Genomic DNA, 18803 nt, shown 5'->3' on the forward strand with positions numbered 1-18803 from the left:
TTTAATAAATGTTAGCATACTTTGCAGTGAGCACCACTGTGCCAAAGTAGAGTCTCTGAGCTGCTAACATGGCTTTAGATTCTTTCTCAAGAGTCTAGTTCATTTCCAGTCCCAGAGTCTCCTTGAAGAACAGGGTTTTCTCAAAACAACCAGTGATGATATGTGATGTATGATGTGATGCGTCTGAAAGCCAAAGTGTTTAAAGCTTCTCTTAACAGCAATACACTAAACGGTGGGGTGAAAAGTTTGCCGTGAATTAGGGGGGCAAGAGGTGATGATGAATTATACAAACACAACCCTGCACACTTTGACACAATTCTCCCAGCATTTCTACACAGAAAGCATTTCAGCAGGATTTTTTTTTTCATTTGCCTTTGTATTTGCTTTGGTGCGTTTACACATGAACTTAATAAAGCTGATCATTTGTTTTCAGATCACTCAGGGTGGATGTTAAAGATGATAAATTATGCAATTTTAGTTTTTCCATTTCCTGTTATTAGTTTTTTGTTTTTGTAAAAGGTCTGCAAACTTAAAAAGCCAAAAGTCTGCAGTAAAGGGAGCTCCTCTTCCATACAGAAAACACTGCTCCTGAAGCCCCTGGAACATCTCGTCAGGAGTCCGGCCGATACTTCATGTTATGACGAGAGTGCAGAAGTCACACCTATAGGCTAGCCTCAACTCCAACAGTGGAGGCCGACAATTCCTACATGCGCTGGGAGCGGTTGACCAATCACAACAAAGTGGTCCAGCTGGCCAATCAGAGCCGACTGGACTTTATCAGGGTGGGGCCTTAAAGAGGCAGGAGCTAAAACCAAGTGTTTCCGTCAGAGGTTGGAAAGAGGAGCTGCAGGAAAGGACAGTCTGAGGAAACTGATGATTCTGAACATTAGAGCATGTAAATCTTCAAGTAATTACCGAAAATTAGAATTACTAACCTGAATATGAGAATAATATGTCTCCTTTAATATCACTTCTGAACTGGGCCTGAGCATAGTAAAGGCTGTTTTCCTCTGTTTTATACCAGAAACTAAAGTGATTGTGTCCTGGGCTCTGGGTGCTTCTAATGCGGTTGACCTACACGCAGCACAGTGCCTGAATGCATCCTGTGTAAACATAGATGGGGCACTGAAACTCCAGCTCTGCTAATGTGCTGCTTTCACTGTGCCTCCAGTGTGAACGAGATATAAAGCACTGATGGCTTTGCACTCACTCCACACAAGCATAAAGTGTTTGTGGGTTTCAGCCATCATGCAAAAACCTTGGTGGAAGGACACTGGCACATTAAGGTTCAATAAAGATTAAAACGGCATTAGGATACAAATGTAAAGCTAAGTTCGGGAACCATTTCTCATTGTTTCGTACTTATTTCGTGATTGCACATCATGTCTTTAGGTTTGCAGCATCTCACGGGCATTAGCTGCTCTTCAGAGCGAACGAGGGAGATGCAGAAGGCCTGATGGATGGAAGCGGGGTGGATCCATGAGAAAATTAAATCAAGACAGAGAAGAATACATTTAAGTAAATGGAATTATTGAGAGCATCATTTTGAATGAGCGAAGCTATTACACAGGAAGGACAGATGGGTAGTGGTTTAGCAAGCGAGGAAGTGACTGAGATTGCCAAACAGCATTGCAAGACGACCATGTCAGACCATAGAGCCACAATGCAAGAGATTGAGGGAGCACTTGGTCAGTCGCCAAGATATCAATTTCTAAATTAGCCTGTGTGTGTGTATGTGTGTGTGTGTCTGTGTGTGTGTGTGTGTGTGTGTGTGTGTGTGGGATGATGTATACGAGGTACAGGACCAGTTAGTGGACCAGAATTGAATTATGTCTGAGCTGACAAGCAGGAGTAATGATGCTGAGACTGAACACGGACGGAGCTGCATTCCCAACCTGATCCACTAACATCTATGTTTGTGCTTCAGTTTGTCAGTATTTGTATGCCAACAGTGATAAGGACGGATGGAACTGAGTTGGTCATTTGTGTTTTTCATTTTTCTCAAGCTCCTTGGTTCAGAATAGTTTTGAGAATGTTGTTGCTCGAGTTACCTGTTTGAATTTTTAGCAGATAGATATGTTTTCCTTCTTAATAAAAGAAGCAGAAGGTATGTGGTGTGGCAATGACTAGTGATCAGTACACTATCAGGAAAAATGCAATTATGTGTTTAAAAAACGTCAGCTGGGATTGGCTCCAGCCTCCCTGTGTCCTTTAAAATGATATAGCGGTATAGATAATGGATGGATGGATATGATATAGAACAAAAATATGTTAATTTGTTAATATGAAAATGAGAATGGCAGGATACACAATACACACAGCAGGATTTCACAGTGATAATAGCATGACTCAAATGTTTTAAAACATTAGTTGAATTCTAATATTTTATAAATGATAATTTATGTCATAATTACTTTCATTTAGTATTTTACCCTTTATGGATGTGTTGTTGGGATATTGTTCAAGGATTGCCTCTTGGAAAAAAGGTTATCAATATTGAATATATTTCTGAGCGCTTTATCAGCACATGAATGCACCGCCAATTAGCATTTGACTTTGACTCAAATGCGTCTGCGCTTTAAGGAGTATTACCGCACTGTTAAAGCCAGACGTAATCGCTCAATCAAACACTCCACTAGACTCTGCCCGTGGAATGTGTTTTTTCATGTTTACTGCAATGAACGGAAACTAAACTGCAGCACGGAAAAACCCATTTAACAGTGTAGGAAAGTCTTGAGCAGCCATTTATGTTTATAGGAGTAAAAGCTGCGAAAACGGCGGATTGGTCTTTAAAGGACAAAACTCAAGTGATTTTCTGTGATGATTTCTAATGCATAAATAGTAACTACTGGTCAATGACGGAATAAATATTTGTACAAAGCTATTTTATTCTTTGAATTTATATTCAAAAGCCCAGAACAACTGTTGTACAATCATGTTTTTCCGCTCTCCACTACAATCTCTCTATCTAGCAAAAAAAAAAGAACAGATTGAGATTTACAACCACACACCACCTGAGATGAACAGGTCTAATATGTGAAGCAGACAAATGACTGTTTCAGTCAGACACAGTTGAGCACAATCGTACATGTTTTTCTTTCGATGCTGAACTCCCTCAACCCTAAAAAAGGATGGAAAGAAGAAAAGAAGGAAGTGTGTGTAATTATGGAGCACGTACTTTGTATAAGAATTCTTCCTGTGATCATAACTGAAACATGACTTATTTGTGTCTTTGCAACGCTTTTAGTGGTTTCCATGCTTGTTATAGCCGTTTACATTCTCTCATAAGCAGAACTTGAAAGTATGCTCTTATTACAACCTGTTAATGTATGTGTTACCATGGATACTAACCAGTCAATGTATTCTGTCCACCATCTGTCTGTCTGTCCAGGTGTCCACATCCTGATCGCTGTCGGCGCAGTGATGATGGTGGTCGGTTTCCTCGGGTGTTATGGTGCCATCCAAGAATCCCAGTGTCTCCTCGGAACTGTGAGTCATAATCAATTTTAAATGTTTCCTTTTTTTCTTTTTCTTTTTTACCTCTAGCAGTGCTATGGAACTGTATATTAATGAGTGTACCATGTTTCGTCTTTTTTTACTTCATGCACATGAGGACTTCACACTATAACACTGCGACGATTACATGCCAAGACTTGCTGCAGTGTGCCAGCAAAGGCAGAGATAAAGGAGCAAGTTATCTTGTGAATAGAATGTGATACCGCTCGTAAAGCCACTGAGAAATGAGGCGTGTTCATCGTGTTTGTGTCTCTGAAGTCTTTCAGAGACACAAACACGCTGAACCCCACCCGTCACCCACCCACCACGGTGCTGTCAAAACCAGAAACACCACAGCCGCTCCATATGTTTAAACGGTATCGTCTATCGAGTGTGTGCTGCTCCTTTAAAAACACACATTTACCAACAAAAGTATCTCACACAGAGGTTCAGACCCTGACAGGAGATGAGATGCAACAGAACCATTTTGTGTCTGGTTGTGTGTTATGGGGCCGTTTTCACTGGGCCTCGCTACACCCAAGTATAGGAAATAGAGGGGAGGGGGGGGATTTGAGATGCTGGTACAGTGCTAGTGCTACATCTAGTGGCGATCAATATCCCCTACATTACCTTTAAATGAAGTGGTGTTTCATTTGTTGTATGGGTAATGTGTATAATATCCACAATGCATTTTGGTGAGTAACACACATTCTTTGTAAGGATACTCCACAGGGCCCCTTTAAATTTTAATAAAACCCTCTTTTGTGTGATTATGTAATAAAGTAAAACCTCAGTTTGCCAAATCCTTATATTGACCATTTATCTCATGTGTACCTGTCCTATCCTGCAGTTCTTCGCCTGCCTGGTCATCCTGTTCGCCTGTGAAGTTGCAGCTGGAATCTGGGGCTTCATGCACAAAGACACTGTAAGATTGCAAACATTGTTGAAATAGGAATATCAATTGAGCCTTAAAGTCAGTAAATACAGTCATGTTAGAAACTATTTACAGCCTTTTTCTTTTTACATGTTTTGTTGTGTTGTAGAATGATATTTTTAATCAAATGTATGAATCAAAAACTAATATCTCATTCACAAAAGTATTCAGAGCCTTAATACAGTTCCCCAATTGAACTTTGAGTCCTCTTGGCTAAATGTCTACAAACTCGACACACCTGGATTTGGGTAGTTTATCCCATTTCATACCCATCAGATTGGGCAGAAAGGGTCTATGAGCTGCCATCTTCAGGTCTCCACAGATGTTCTATTGGGTTTAGGTCTGAGCCTTTGCTGCGTCACTCAAGGACAGTCATTTCAGTGTTATCTTAGCTGCTTTGGGTCACAGTCAACCTTTTTTGAATTATAATTTTCTTCAAGGACCCCTCTGTGTTTGGCTTTATTTTTATCCTTTCCTAAATTCTATCCAGTGTCTCTGTCCATACTGCCACTGCCATGCTTCATGTAGGGATGGTATTAACCAGGTGATGAATGGCGGAGGAAATATTTGTCTCATCAGACCACAGGATATTTTTTCCCCTTGCTCTGAGTCTTTTAAATGCTTTTTGTTAAACTCCATGTCTTTTACTCAAAGTGGCCTCTGTCTATTTGCTTTTACTATAATTTTCTGACTGATGGAGAGATGCTGAGATTTCATTTCTACAGAGGAAATCTGAAGCTCTGTTAGAGTGACTTTTGGGTTCGTAGTCACCCCCTGACCGAAGCCCTCCTTACCCCATAACTCAGTTTGGACAGACGGCCAACTTCCTCCATTTCCCAATGACTGAGGCCACTGTGCCCATGGGAACACTCAAAGCCTTAAAAGTGGTTTTCTAACTTAACCCTGATCCATACCTCACCACAAATTTATCATTGAGGTCTAAAATTCATTCGTGGGGGCTCTTAAGAGGTGGACTCCAGTTCTAGACACATCTCAAGGATAGATTAAGCAAACAGGATGAACCCGATCACAACATGGGTTATGCAGTGGTAATTGTGTCCATTATATAGCACAATAAAGTGTGCAAAGTGAAGGGTTCCTAAAATTGTGAAACCACTCCTCCTCTACAGGTTGTTTACAGGTGCTTAAGTTAAGGTTAGTTGGTAAAAATTACGAAACAAAGGCTTGAAAAAGTTTTTTTAATGCTATATATGCATGTCTAGTCTGACACATTGCTTCGCATTTATTGACAATACAATGCAGAGCATGTTTTTTTTTAAAGTGTACTTTGAAAAACAAAGAAGGCCACTAATCAATAGTCTGAAAGTGTATCCAGAATCTTCAAAGATGCTTCTTACATCTGGATAAGAAAATATTATTTTTTCTTTATCCCATTTACTATATTGCGACTGTATTTCCTGATCTGTGCTTAAGCTGCACTTGAAACAAGACCCAAGTTTTATGCTCAGTTATGGATACGTTTTATGTTTGAGGCTAAGCCCTTGGAAACTATCTTGGTACTGTTTCAGGTGTCGAAGGAGATGATCAACTTCTATGACTCCGTGTACGACAAGGCCATGGCGCAAAGCCTCACCGACCAGAACAAGAAGCAGGCTGCTGCCACCGTGCTGAAGGTCTTCCATGAGACGGTATGAACATAACACTATAAAATGTATATTTCATTGCAGGCATTTGTCCTTTCAAAGTTTTCCAACGTTGACAGATTCACTAAACACCACACATGTTGAGTGCAATCCATTGGACGTTATCAACTTGTGGTGTATTTAACATAATTATTGATGTGTACCAAAGGGCTCTGAGCTTGCATTTATTTTAAGAGGCACGGATGAAAACTTAGGGACAATGTTATTTTATTTACGAAATAACCTCAACGTATTAGCATTTTAGCATATTATGCAATCCACATGTAAATCCAGTACTGAATATGCTTATTTAATCTGAATCCTTAGATCCCAGTAAAGCTTTCTACTTTTGTAAATTCAAATTATAACAAGAACTCACACGCGAGAAAACTGTTTTTAGTGGCAACATGATTAATGTTCACAATCTGTAGCCTCAGCCTGACAATGAGATGACTTTTTTTATACATAGCAGCAGAAGACATCAAATGTTGATTCAGTATATTTTTTACAATTTACACTTCTATATCCTTATACATTTTGTACACTGAACTTTGCTAATAAGAACATTAGTACCTATTTTTAGGTATCAACAATACATAACAGTAGAGCAAATGAGGGTCACACAGATGTACTATCCCAACAATTTGATGAGTAGAGCATTTGTAAAAAATTTAGGTATGACAACTGTTAACAATCTAGAGTATGGAGAAAAGGAGCAGCCATGTTTCTCACTGTTATTAAAACCACAGGAAATGAACAGTATCAAATTTTGGAAATTATAATACCTGATGAGATGTGTAGTTTATGTCATCACAAAGAAACCCCTGAGGTCATGCAGGCATAGCAACAGTAACATGGGTATTGTCCTGCTTACACTGTACTATGGTGATCTATTCACAGATTTGGAATTCAAAATGTGTGGTTCTTATTTGGCCAATTACAGATGTTTATTATTGTTACACAATGTATGAATGTTTGGGCAGTTTACAGATCTCTGTGATGAATGAGAATACAAAAGGTTGTGATGTTAAAAAAAAAAGATCAATCTTTTCATATTGATCTTTTCAATTATAGGATCTAAAGTGTGTTGTTTGTGCGTTTCAGCTGAGCTGCTGTGGAAAAGGCCAGGGGACGTCTATTCTGACAAAGCTCACAGACACGCTCGGCCTGACCGACCTCTGCCCCAGCAACGCACAACTGATTGTAAGTGTGATTAACAATCCAAGCAGTTTTATCTCCACTTGCATGCAACAGCTTGGCCAGACTGCAGTGGTGCTCACATAGGAACTGGACAAAAAGAAAGTAATTTACATTTCAGTTCAATTATTAAAGTCAAAACCCAAATACATTTTTCAGAGGGTTGTATATACCATGTATTCATAGTGTAATGTTCCTCAACCCTTTTTATCAGGGGCCCTTGAAGTTATTTGATATCCAAAATTAAATATTTTTCTGACTTACAGACTCATCATGATAACTAAAATAGATTTGAAAAACAGCTGAATTTGTTCATTATAGGTTTGGAACCAACACGATGGTCTTTAACGGAACAATAAATGAACAACTTCCACATACACACATGACACCTTGACACCTCTCAAGAGTCCTGAAACCTTTCAGAATAATGGACCTCTTCCTCGAGGCAGAAGTAACAGTTGCGCAGGGAAATCTTGCTGAGAGTCAGACGAGAAGATTGTTAATGCGTGTTATGTACAGATCTGGAGACTTGGGATAATTAGCCCAGCTTAGTGCAAAATCTCGAAGGCTGTTTTTTTTTCTGAAACTACTCCGACCAACATCTCATTAACTAACACACTGTATCTTGTGTGTTTATGCACGACAAAACAAACGTGTTACAACAGTGTTTTCTCGGCGGCTGTTCCCATCTACAACAGAAATGTAAAATCACAACAATTTGTGGTTGTGGGATGAGTCACATGCTGGACAAGAACTCTGGCAAGTCTCGGCTCCTGCCTGTCCTTCCTGAGAAATAGCTCGAGGTCATGACTCCCTGTAAAAACTCATCTTGTTTTTACATTGCTGATTTCTTATGGATGAATAAAAGACGATAAAGTGTTTTAATTAGTGCATGAAGCTGCTGTGTATTCTTTTTTTTTTTAATTTGACAGAGTCAAACTGACTCCCCTTGCTTCCAGTCTTTATGCTAAGCTAAGATATTTACTCTGGCTCCAGCTCCACGAGCGGTATCAATCTTCTCATTCAACCCTCGGCAATAGAGAGAAGAAACATATTTCCCATAAAGTCAAACTGTTCCTGTAACGTGATGAGTGACACCTGTTTTACAGGACTGCATGTCTGTTGTGAGAAAGTCTGTGGGGTCAGGGGCCGGAAAGGGTTAAGAAACGTCTTTTGATGGTTAAGCGAACGGATCATTAAAATGCCACCATAATGTGTGATGTGGAGAATCAATGTTCATAGAGTTTGAGATGTGCGAGTACAAAAATTGTGAGGCCAATTCACTGTTTCTGCTGCATCGTGGCCACGACGGTCTGTATGACTTACATTTTGTCACCCACCAAATTCTGCACCGCTTGTGCGCACATTCATATGCAACCCATAATTTGTGACCAATGCGGACCGTCTGCACTTTGTGTGCCTGCTGCATGTGCTAGAAGAAGAGTGAACTGGATGTGCTCTATTTCACTTGTGTCATTTTTACTTTAGATGTTGTTCTGCCAAATACAGTAAGCATAAGAGCAGGTCACCATCATGTTTCCCAGTGTGTGGAGCGTTGATGCATACACATGCCCCTTATTTCAGTATGTCCTGTATTGTACCTTGTTCTAAGCCCAAATCTGATTATCCCAGAGCAACAAACACACACACACGCACCTTCAGCTTTCTGTATTCTGGTCTTGCCTGGAGCGTGACCACAAGTTTTAGTGGTAAATCTGCCTCCGTCGTCACTGTAAACTACATATTTCCTAAGCAAGGTCATAAAGCTAGACAGGCATAGCAACAGTAACATGGGCTTTGTAAGCAGTCTTTGGCAGATATCAACAGTTATCGTTTGTCATCGTTATCGTCTGAAATTATAGATATAAATTCATGTTTTGTTGTTTTGCAGAGTTGCCACAACAGGATCCAGGAGATATTCTCCGATAAGATTTACCTGATCGGTATCGCCGCCCTGGTGGTCGCAGTTATTATGGTGAGAACATGAAGCTGCACATCACAGACGTCAAACCTAAACCACAGCCAAACATTTACATAGGACTCAAGATATTGTTGTCAGTATGTGTATCAGAGACTCTCAGATGTTACCATGGCAACATTACATCCCAAATATGATTTATTTAACATCCACCAGGTGGTAATGTAGTCATTTTTAGTCAGTGTCTGTGTGTAGGCCGGGGCTGCACAGTCATTGATGCAATGATTGAATGCTTATGAGTCAAATGTATAGAAGAGATCATTTCAAATTGATGCTGCAACACAAGTGCAGTGAATCATCAGTGGTCATCAGTGCACTAGTAACTACACAGTAAATATAGAGGAAGAAAAATGCTAGGTCTTTATTCTACAGCTGAGTTACTGTTACTCAGTCCTTTTATTTTGTGGTCCACAAAACCCCAAAATAATGTCACCAACACTGCACATTTCAGAAAGAAAAAAAACATCACAGTAAACAAGAGTATCCAACAGATACTTTACGACCTGGCTCCAGGAACAGAAAGCTTAAACATAAGACTTAATTTATCCTATCCCATCATCGCCTGTCTGAGCAGCGACCTTCTTTTCCTCCTCTGTTGTTCAGACCGTTTTTCTCAATCATCATTTGCGAACATTTAGTGCTTCAGTATTTACTTTAGAAGCATTTAACATGTTTATATTCAACTATGTGAAATATCAGAGAAGTGGTTTTTTTGCTGTTGGTACTGTTTATCTATTGGACTTATGATGATATTGGTCTGGATTAAAGGTTGGGCATGTTCCAAATCTTTGTCGAACGAATCCCTCAGAAATATCAAAACCATTATATAAGTCTAGGGCTTCAACTTACGGTTCTTTTCATAATCGATTAATCTGTCGATTATTTTCTTTATTTGATTTATAGATTAGTTGTTTGGTCCATAAAATGTCATAAAATGGTGAAAAATGTTGATCGTGTTTCCCAAAACCCCCAAGACAATATTTTGTTTTGTCCACACACCAAAGATATTTAGTTTACTTTTATAGAGGAGTAAAGAAACCAGAAAATATTACTACTTGAACCGATTATCAAAATAGTTGGCGATTAAATTAGTAATCGATTACCTATCGATTAATCAATCAACTGATGCAGCTCTATATAAGTCCATCGCTCAATACCCTGTCAGTGGCCCTCAGCTGCAGGGCAACTGACTCCTACTAAAGTGGGGTCACCAAAATGTAGATTTACTTTTTAGTGAGTGTCACACGAATACACGTTGATGTGTGTTTTCAGTAGCCGTGTATGTGGAACGGAGTAAAAAACAACTAAATTTACAGTGAATTATGTGGTTTAACTGTTTCTTGGCAAACCGCTGGGCACAGTGAAGTCAATGAGTCTTGTTGTTTTTCTTAATAAATAGTGTCAGGATGTAACTCCCTCAAAAACCACACGGTGTCATTTTTACTTTAATATTTGTATATGGATTAAACAAGCTATTTTAACAAGTGTCAGTTGAAGGTTTAGGGTGTATTTTTAAATCGATCTCTGTCTCTGAGCTGATACTACCCAACACTATACTATAAGCCTTTAGCTTCTTATCTCACTACTGGAAAGAAAGAGAATTGCCCTATTTCTATTTCTCTCAGTTTTCTTTGGATGGTTGTTGTGCACATTTAGGCCTCTTTTTCTTTTTTTTTGGCTGGAACTGGCAACTCATGCCACTGAGGCGTGGCATGTTTATTAGTAAGAATATCTAACCATCACTTGTGTTTGTGTCCACCCTCCCAGATCTTCGAGATGATCTTCAGCATGGTGTTGTGCTGCGGCATCCGCAACAGCCCGGTGTACTAAAGCGACGGCGGCTGCCGGCGGACGTGCAGATGAAGGAAGGACGACCTAGCAGTCGCTGTCTCATTCATTCTCTTTTTTTTTTCTAAGCAGGATACCTAACATATATATATATATATCGCTTGCTGGATTTAGTCAGCTCGTTGAGAAGACAACGCAAAATCCATCCTCCGTTGAGCATTTGAATCACACAGTAAATGAATATTTGTTAGTCACAGATGTTATGCATATGTGACCAGTGCTATCATAACCCGATGAGTAGATTCGTATTCTGTCGCACTGCCACACACAACTTACTTTCACCAGTCCTGGTGCTTTAATCCTTTAGGGATTCATTAGATGTTTACTGCCTCCTTGCCTATGAACATGTTCTTATACTCTTGGTTTTATGGATGTTTGGTTTTTTCCACTGTTTTATGTATAAACTGTATATAAATATATATATTAACAGTGCTTTATGACTGCATGAGCATGGATATTACAGTAAATTCTTCTCCTGTTTTCTTCCTGCACTCATTAGTCTTGCCCTAGAATGAACCAGATGAGACTGACACTAGTGTCGGCTGATTAGAAGTGAACATGACACACACACACACATACACAGACACACACACACACACACACACACACACACACACACACACACACACACACACACACACAGACATCACTGTCTTAGCTCACATCCACATCAAAAGTAAGAGGAGGGGATCCATACCACTCTCATGTCTTGGGGCTAAAAGTGATGCTAGAGGCAGAGGGCGATTAGTTTAGCTCAGCATAAAGAGTGGAAGGAAAAGGAAATGTGCAGTGCTCAGAGATTCTTTTTCTCTGGGTGCAGGAGTCTTGATTAGACTACCATTGGAAACTCACATCTGGCCAAGCTGTAGTTCCAGCATGTCACTCCCCTTAAATGTAACTCATGATACCTTCCCAAGTCCATTCATCTCCCGTATTATTACATTTGTCTGTGTCACAAATTAATGAGTTTTTTTCAGGGCTGTTGTATAAGGTTAGATATTACAGGTGTTTATGCTCTCGTTGTGTCTGCTCCCTTTTAATGTTGTCGTTTTCTAATAGTCTCAGGCTAACTGCAGAGGTGATGTTTGTCGTAGCAGAGGGCAGTGCAGTCATGTTAACACTAGTGTTGATACCACCTGGCAACTGAACATGCTGATCATTTAGCCCAGGAGGGTGTTACTCCACCACATGGGCTTTAATATATTATTATATATTTGATGCCGAGGTCTGTTCCCGCTAGAATCCATCTGCCACTGACACTAACCCGTAACTGCGCACAACGCCGCAATGCCATCATAAACACGCGCTCGAATAAACTCATGTCATCCTGTGTAACCACCCATATTATCACTGCGTTTGTCCGTCAACTAAAACCTTTGTCTTGTTAACATCTCATATTTACACCGAGAAACCCTAAAAAGTGTCTTGTAATATTTACAGCTCTGACGTATTGTACTAATGGAAATAATGAAGGCTGTAAAAAGACAACGTATGCCTTTTCTCTCTCTTTGTATTGTGATATCTTTTGTCTGGTACGTCGTCAAAGGAGTCTGAACAGAAAGGGTTGAAGATTTTTGTGGCAGTGTCGACTGAGAGGAATCCCAAACCTTCAACACACAATTAACAAAAAAAGATGACGCCCATCGGTCCAGAATTCCTCAGTCAGTAGGAAACTTGCTGTGTTTCTCTGACAGTTCTGTCCACGTAACAGACACTCAGGCTCCACTGCCACTTCAATCTCAACCCCTCTCTACTCTTGTAGACTTTGGTTTGCCCAAATATAAAGGGATTAAATGTATTTTACAAATAAAGACTCAATTGGTTTTGTTGTGTTTTTTTTCCCCCTAGAAATCAACATGAGGGTGATAAAATGAAATTTACATTCATAGGATAATTGAGGATGGTGGAATTAGTCCTTTCTTGCATCTCTAGGTGAGTAGAATATAAAAAATCGGTAGATCAGAGGAATTGGTGCTGTGTGGGTGTCATATACGATAGCGCTGGATATTACCGCCACGCAGATACAACACAAGTCAGAACATATATACAGTATACCACATAAACTGACTCTTGTTTGAGTTTCCCTACCTTCTCTCTTCTGTTACATCTTTTTTCAACTTAATCACACATTGTCAAGCAATATAATATATCCTATAAACAGTGACTATATAACTGAGCAGTGCAACAGAATACAGAGTTTACAGTGGCTTCAGAACACATCCAGGCCCCTTCACTCATTGCATATTTTATTTTGTCATAGATTTAATTTATATAAAACGGCCACAGTTCCCATTTGACCCATTATCTACACTCAATAACTCATCATGACGTATAAGAACTGACATTTTTGTATAATTATTACAAAATCACAAACATCTCAGACCACTGAATAAGTATTATATGAAGGCATCTTTGGCAGCAGTCACAGCTTCCAGTTTTCCTAGGTGCGTGTCTACGAACTATGCACCTGGATTCTTCCAAGCGGCTCATGTCAAACTCAGTCAGATTAGATGAGAAGCGTCTGTGAGCTGCCATCTTGTCCTGAAGCCGCTCCAGTGTCGCACTCTCAAGCAGCTTTTCTTCAAAGGCCTCTCTGGATTTAGCTGCATTCATCCTTTCCTCAGTTCTGACCAGTCTCTCTGTCCCTGCTGCTGAGAAGCACATGATGCTGGCTCCACCATGCTCCATGTAGGGATGGTGTTGTTGACCAGGCGATTGAAGGAGTGTTTCGTGTTCACCAGACTTGGTGTTTGTTCTGAACCACAGCAACATTAAAAAAGAAAAAAAAATGTTTTCACCTGCTCATGGGTTATTCGATGTAGACATTTGAAATCCACGACACATGAAAGAGTGCAAAAAGACGACGGGTCTGAATACATTCTCTGTCGTTTTTAAATCGATCTATTTTATTCCTCAATGTGTACTGTACAATAAAAACGGCGCTGATATTAAGTTCTACAACAGATGATTTAACAGTGATTCAGCATTCGCACATGCATTCCAGTTACACTGAGATATGCTCAAATTTGACACAGATCCTGTAAGTCTCTGGACACAATGGTACGTGTCTTTCATTGGGTGGGGTTTCACTCCAACGTCTGCTAGGTGGAGGCTTGTAAATGCGATTCTAAGTCTAGTGTTTGTAAAGTGGACATGGAGAGTGAATTCAGGATTTGGTTTAGGATAAAGTATGTCTAATATTTGCTGTCCTCCTTTGTTCAAAGACATTTGTCATATTCTTTTTTTCCATCAGAATATTATTTGTCAGACCAAGATGATGCCTCATCTTACACAGGAACTTATATCTTTCTATCTTACTATGGCCTTAGCAGACATCCTACCTTTAATAAATGAGAGTGGAGGTCCTCACTCTGAGCAGTGCGGCCATGTTGTGGGACTAAATGGATTCCAGAGGCACTTAAAGCTGCACACGTACACCAAGTATCATCTTCAGACACTTAAAGCGTCATAGTCTGTTCACCAAGACGTGTGCCTGTCTCAGTGCCTGACTGTAAGTGAACCCAGCACCTTGTCGGGCCCTTGTTCTCATTTACAACTATTTTGTGTAGTAGGCCTCAGTCTACAACATATAAGTTATTAAATTAACTTATATCTTGATTCTGACAAAATAACAGTGTCATTGTGACACACGAGGCCACAGATTCTCCACATGGTTCAGCCTTAAAAGAAAAAACACAAACACGCCTATCATAATATCTCACACAATATCACGAGTGACACATTATAAAGGAAAAACAACATGCCTGACTATTTCGTTTTATTTATATTTAAGGCAGCATCGATTTAGATTTGGACCAAGTGGAGTCTCCACAGATCACAGGGTTTCTCAACAATGAAGGTGCATTGGAGTCCTCCTGTTTACCCAAGTAAAGTTTAGTTATCCACGTGGTCACTGGTGAGTGTGATACAAACTAAGCAGGAGTAAAATCAATTCTGGACATTACCACCAGGGGGTGCAAGATTTAAAGAATCCATCAGCCACAAAGCGCGTCAGTAACAATGTCTTGGTGAGATCTTGTTCCACCTTCATCCAAAACAGCATCAGGATTTCTCGTGGTAGTCAGCAGTGTGAAATTCCTTCATGATGATGTGGTGACGGAGAGCAAAGTCTCACAGGCTACTGCGAAATCTCCTGCAAACTTTTAGTTTGGTTGAGATCTGGTGACTTGTCGAATAGCTAATGATCAACGTTGTCATCAACCCACTGAGCTCTCATGGCCTGAATAGAAGCGTACGCAGTTCATGTGATTCTCCTCTCGTTTGTTGATGTTTTGCCTTTTAGTTTGTCAAACGATTGTAGAAATACACTTTGTACTCTTATTGTACCACCCCACTCAGAGAGGTGACGAGAGACGTTATGTTGTCTGCTGATCTTTCTTACTGTATTGTATTACTGTGTACAGGTTGATAATGATTATACAGTGTTTATATATATATATATATATATATATATATGTCATATCTATTAAAACAAATATAAAAGTGAAGCCCGGTTCTGTTTGTTGACATATGAATGGATGTCAACAACGGTTCAGCAAGTCCAGCCGCTTCTCTCATCTGTCCTTGTCGTATGATTAATCATTAATGGTTATTTCTATAACATGTCAGAAAAAAGGGATTTCTTAGTATTTTTGTCTGTAGGCCTGAACGCAAGTCTAAACTTTGAATCACATTTCTCTCAAAACAGAAATCCTGTACTTGCACGCACAATGACCACTAGGCCTAAACGGCAAGCGCACATGATTCTATTTTCAAAAATGGGTCTTCAAATGAAGATACTGTTGTTTATCACAATCATTGTGGTAATGCTGCCAAACGGCAGCGCTGAAGCAGTACCCCTACTCTTTCCAAGGAACAATTCAAATGATCAATATCTCTATGCCGGAGTTTCTAGGAAGTGCAAGAAGTCCAGCATGGTGCTGCAGCCTCTGACATCAGATAAACATGACAGTCTGTGTTTTTAAAGGCCTGTAGTCTATATTTTATGGGGACCTATTGGCAGAAATGCAATATAATATTCATAATAATGTTTTTTATATTGTATAATAACTTTAATATAAGAGTTACCGGGTTTTTGGTACCTTGGAATGAGCCCTTACATTGAGAGCGGGTACTTTACAATACAGTCCGCCATGTTCCACTGCCATGCTTCAGACAAACTGAACCCTGGCTCTAGAGAGGGACTTTCACATGTCTATATTACCTGGAGGCCCCTATGGGTTCTCCTAGACAAGGGCAGGGTGAGCTGATGGGGATTCATTTGCCAGATGCTACCAAATTTAACACGCTACTTGGTTTCCTTTTTCTGCTGCCGATCAAAGATGACATGGTGTCAAGTTCTTCAACAGGGACACATTGTAGCCCCCTGTTTTCCCTTTTCGACCGTGCTTTTGAAAAGTCTCAGCTCACAATCAGACTGCGGGTTTTATTCCCGACGAAACACCAAACAAGTACAGGTTTGCAAGAGACATATATTTCTATTCTATTTTATATATTATTATTAGTTTTTCTCTTGTAGTTTAAATCCCTTTATCCTTCTCCTCGTACTTACAGTACTTGCTTTTTGATGTGCTTCTTTTTTCCTCTTACTGTGTTTGTTATGCACCAAAACAGCAAAGTAAATTACTTGTATGTGAAAATCTACTTGGCAATAAACACGATTCTGATTCCGACATTGAACAGGACAGAGCGATACAAAAGTAAATACTGCATGGGAAGCAAACATTAACTAGACTGAGAGTGAACTCTACAGTGACCTACACACTGACGTCCGTTGTCCATTTGACTGTTTAGTTGAGAGCAAGTCATGTACTGCAAGCAAATCTCCACAGAAGCTTCTGCAGGGAATCTGTCAAGTTTGGCATCAACAGAGCAGGGCCCTCTTAGATTTATTAAATAACAGTAAGTGTTAGACATTTTGAAAAATAGATTGACAGAATATATCGATACCATCATCGTTTACATCTAACCATTAGATATAAAGTCTCTCGGCAAGAAAGTTTGATTTCAGTATCATGACACCTGGCAACCGATCAGGACAATGTCCTTTTGTCCCTCAATAAACTCATGTTACATTAAAGCTGCACTATTTTTATGTTGAAAACGGATGAAATGATTTTGTGACGTGTGACATTTGTGTGTATGGTGAGGAACCCACAGAGAATTATCGCCCGAATGAGCAGTTGCCCTCAGCTCTATGGGGAATGTTCGAATGTCCTTCAGCTCATGGCTTTGTCTTTGCAGCCAGGTACCGGTTGTCTTTGGATAGGCCTGCGTGAGCCACGTCACACACTCTCCCTCCCCATCGGCCTGCGTGCTGCTCTTCTTATCTCTGCACATCATTCTTCGCTGCCAGTTAGATTGATTTAGAGCTGACAGCATTAGTCCCGGCTGCTCTGAATTCCAACACCCGCTCTCTGTCCTAATGAAAACCACGTCTCCCCCATTGGCAGCAAGAAACAAGACAATTGGGCGAAACTGTACAAGAAATAGGATTCAGTATTTTAGAAAAAGAACAATTTTGGATGTCCTTAAAATATGATGTCAAGCGCTTCTCCGACAGGGAATCTGCGATTTGAAGCACTTATATCCATTGTTATGAGCCCAGGTGTGTCTAAAGGTGGAGCATTAAATCAGATGACGGATCATGAGGACTCCATTTGTTCGTTATTTCAGTCTTAGAGATTTCTTAGATGTTGAAGGTTGAATGTTACTTCAGGGAGATCGCTTGACAAAACAACAAACCAAAGAGACCTTTGACAATATCAAATGAACTGTTGACAGAAAAGTTGCCGTCCTTAACCAAAGTTCCATTCAACACAAAAGCGGAGCACAGGGGAAGATAAAAGGGAAACATGCAGCTCTCCTCTGTGGGTCTTCCTGGGAAACAACACAGACGAAGAAAGACCAACCAACAAGTGACATGGTGCTTTAGCAGAGCAGCATTCAAAACAGCTGGACTAAGCCCTGACAAAAGACTGTAGCACAATACACAGGCAGTAGAAGCAGCCAGGAGGCTGAGAGGCGCAGCTCCTCCGCCTTTATATTCCCCTAAAGGACTGTGGTTCACTGTAACAGCTGCTCACTCATACCACCATGTATAAAAAGAAAATCCAAATTATTCCTTTGTTTTGTTGGACCTGGTTGTTGTTTGCCAAAAGCCTCTCAAGGCCGAAATGCTCTTAAAATCTTCTGCTCAGCAGATAATGTGTTGCAGGGTTAGGGTTAGACTAGGGTTGTCAGTCGAATCAAATATGACTGAGCGATATGAATATTGATCTGAGATTGACCAAAGATTTTATTTCATACAGAATGTCAAGCAACACCTTATCGCATGGCAAGATTTTTTAACAGGGTTCAGTTTGTAAAGAAGCCAATATCACTCTGAACCAATGCGTGCTAACTACACTAACTTCTGGTTACCGAAATGTCCCCACAACAACAACAAATTAATAAAAGAAAATAATAAAGACACAAAAAAACTATAAAAACAAAAAAGATGCCTGACCAGGGGGTCAGGGGGTTGACTGAGGGGTCGCAAACCGATGATTCAAATTGTCCACGGAGGTTTGTAACTGACAATTTCAAAAGGAAATAATTCGATTGATATTTTCAGTGTTTGTGTTGTATGACCAACTAACTGGCATTTATGTTTACAAGTTTACTGTCTATGTTTGAAAATGCTTAG

The 18803-nt window shown here is 40.0% G+C and overlaps 1 protein-coding gene across 1 annotated transcript in view; it reads left to right on the top strand.

Moving 5' to 3' along the window:
• The window catches only part of LOC118302275 (CD81 protein), a 29075-nt gene extending 16157 nt beyond the window's left edge, over positions 1–12918 (top strand). Inside the window, exons 3-8 of the mRNA XM_035628301.2 lie at positions 3392–3489; positions 4346–4420; positions 5959–6078; positions 7177–7275; positions 9161–9244; positions 11015–12918. Coding sequence (XP_035484194.1) covers positions 3392–3489; positions 4346–4420; positions 5959–6078; positions 7177–7275; positions 9161–9244; positions 11015–11077 — 539 coding nt within the window. The 3' untranslated portion in view covers positions 11078–12918. The remainder of the gene's footprint in view (positions 1–3391; positions 3490–4345; positions 4421–5958; positions 6079–7176; positions 7276–9160; positions 9245–11014) is intronic.
• Positions 12919–18803: the final 5885 nt, after the last annotated feature.

The sequence above is a fragment of the Scophthalmus maximus genome, chromosome 4 (assembly GCF_022379125.1).
Source record: "Scophthalmus maximus strain ysfricsl-2021 chromosome 4, ASM2237912v1, whole genome shotgun sequence".
In the NCBI taxonomy this organism is placed as follows: domain Eukaryota; kingdom Metazoa; phylum Chordata; class Actinopteri; order Pleuronectiformes; family Scophthalmidae; genus Scophthalmus; species Scophthalmus maximus.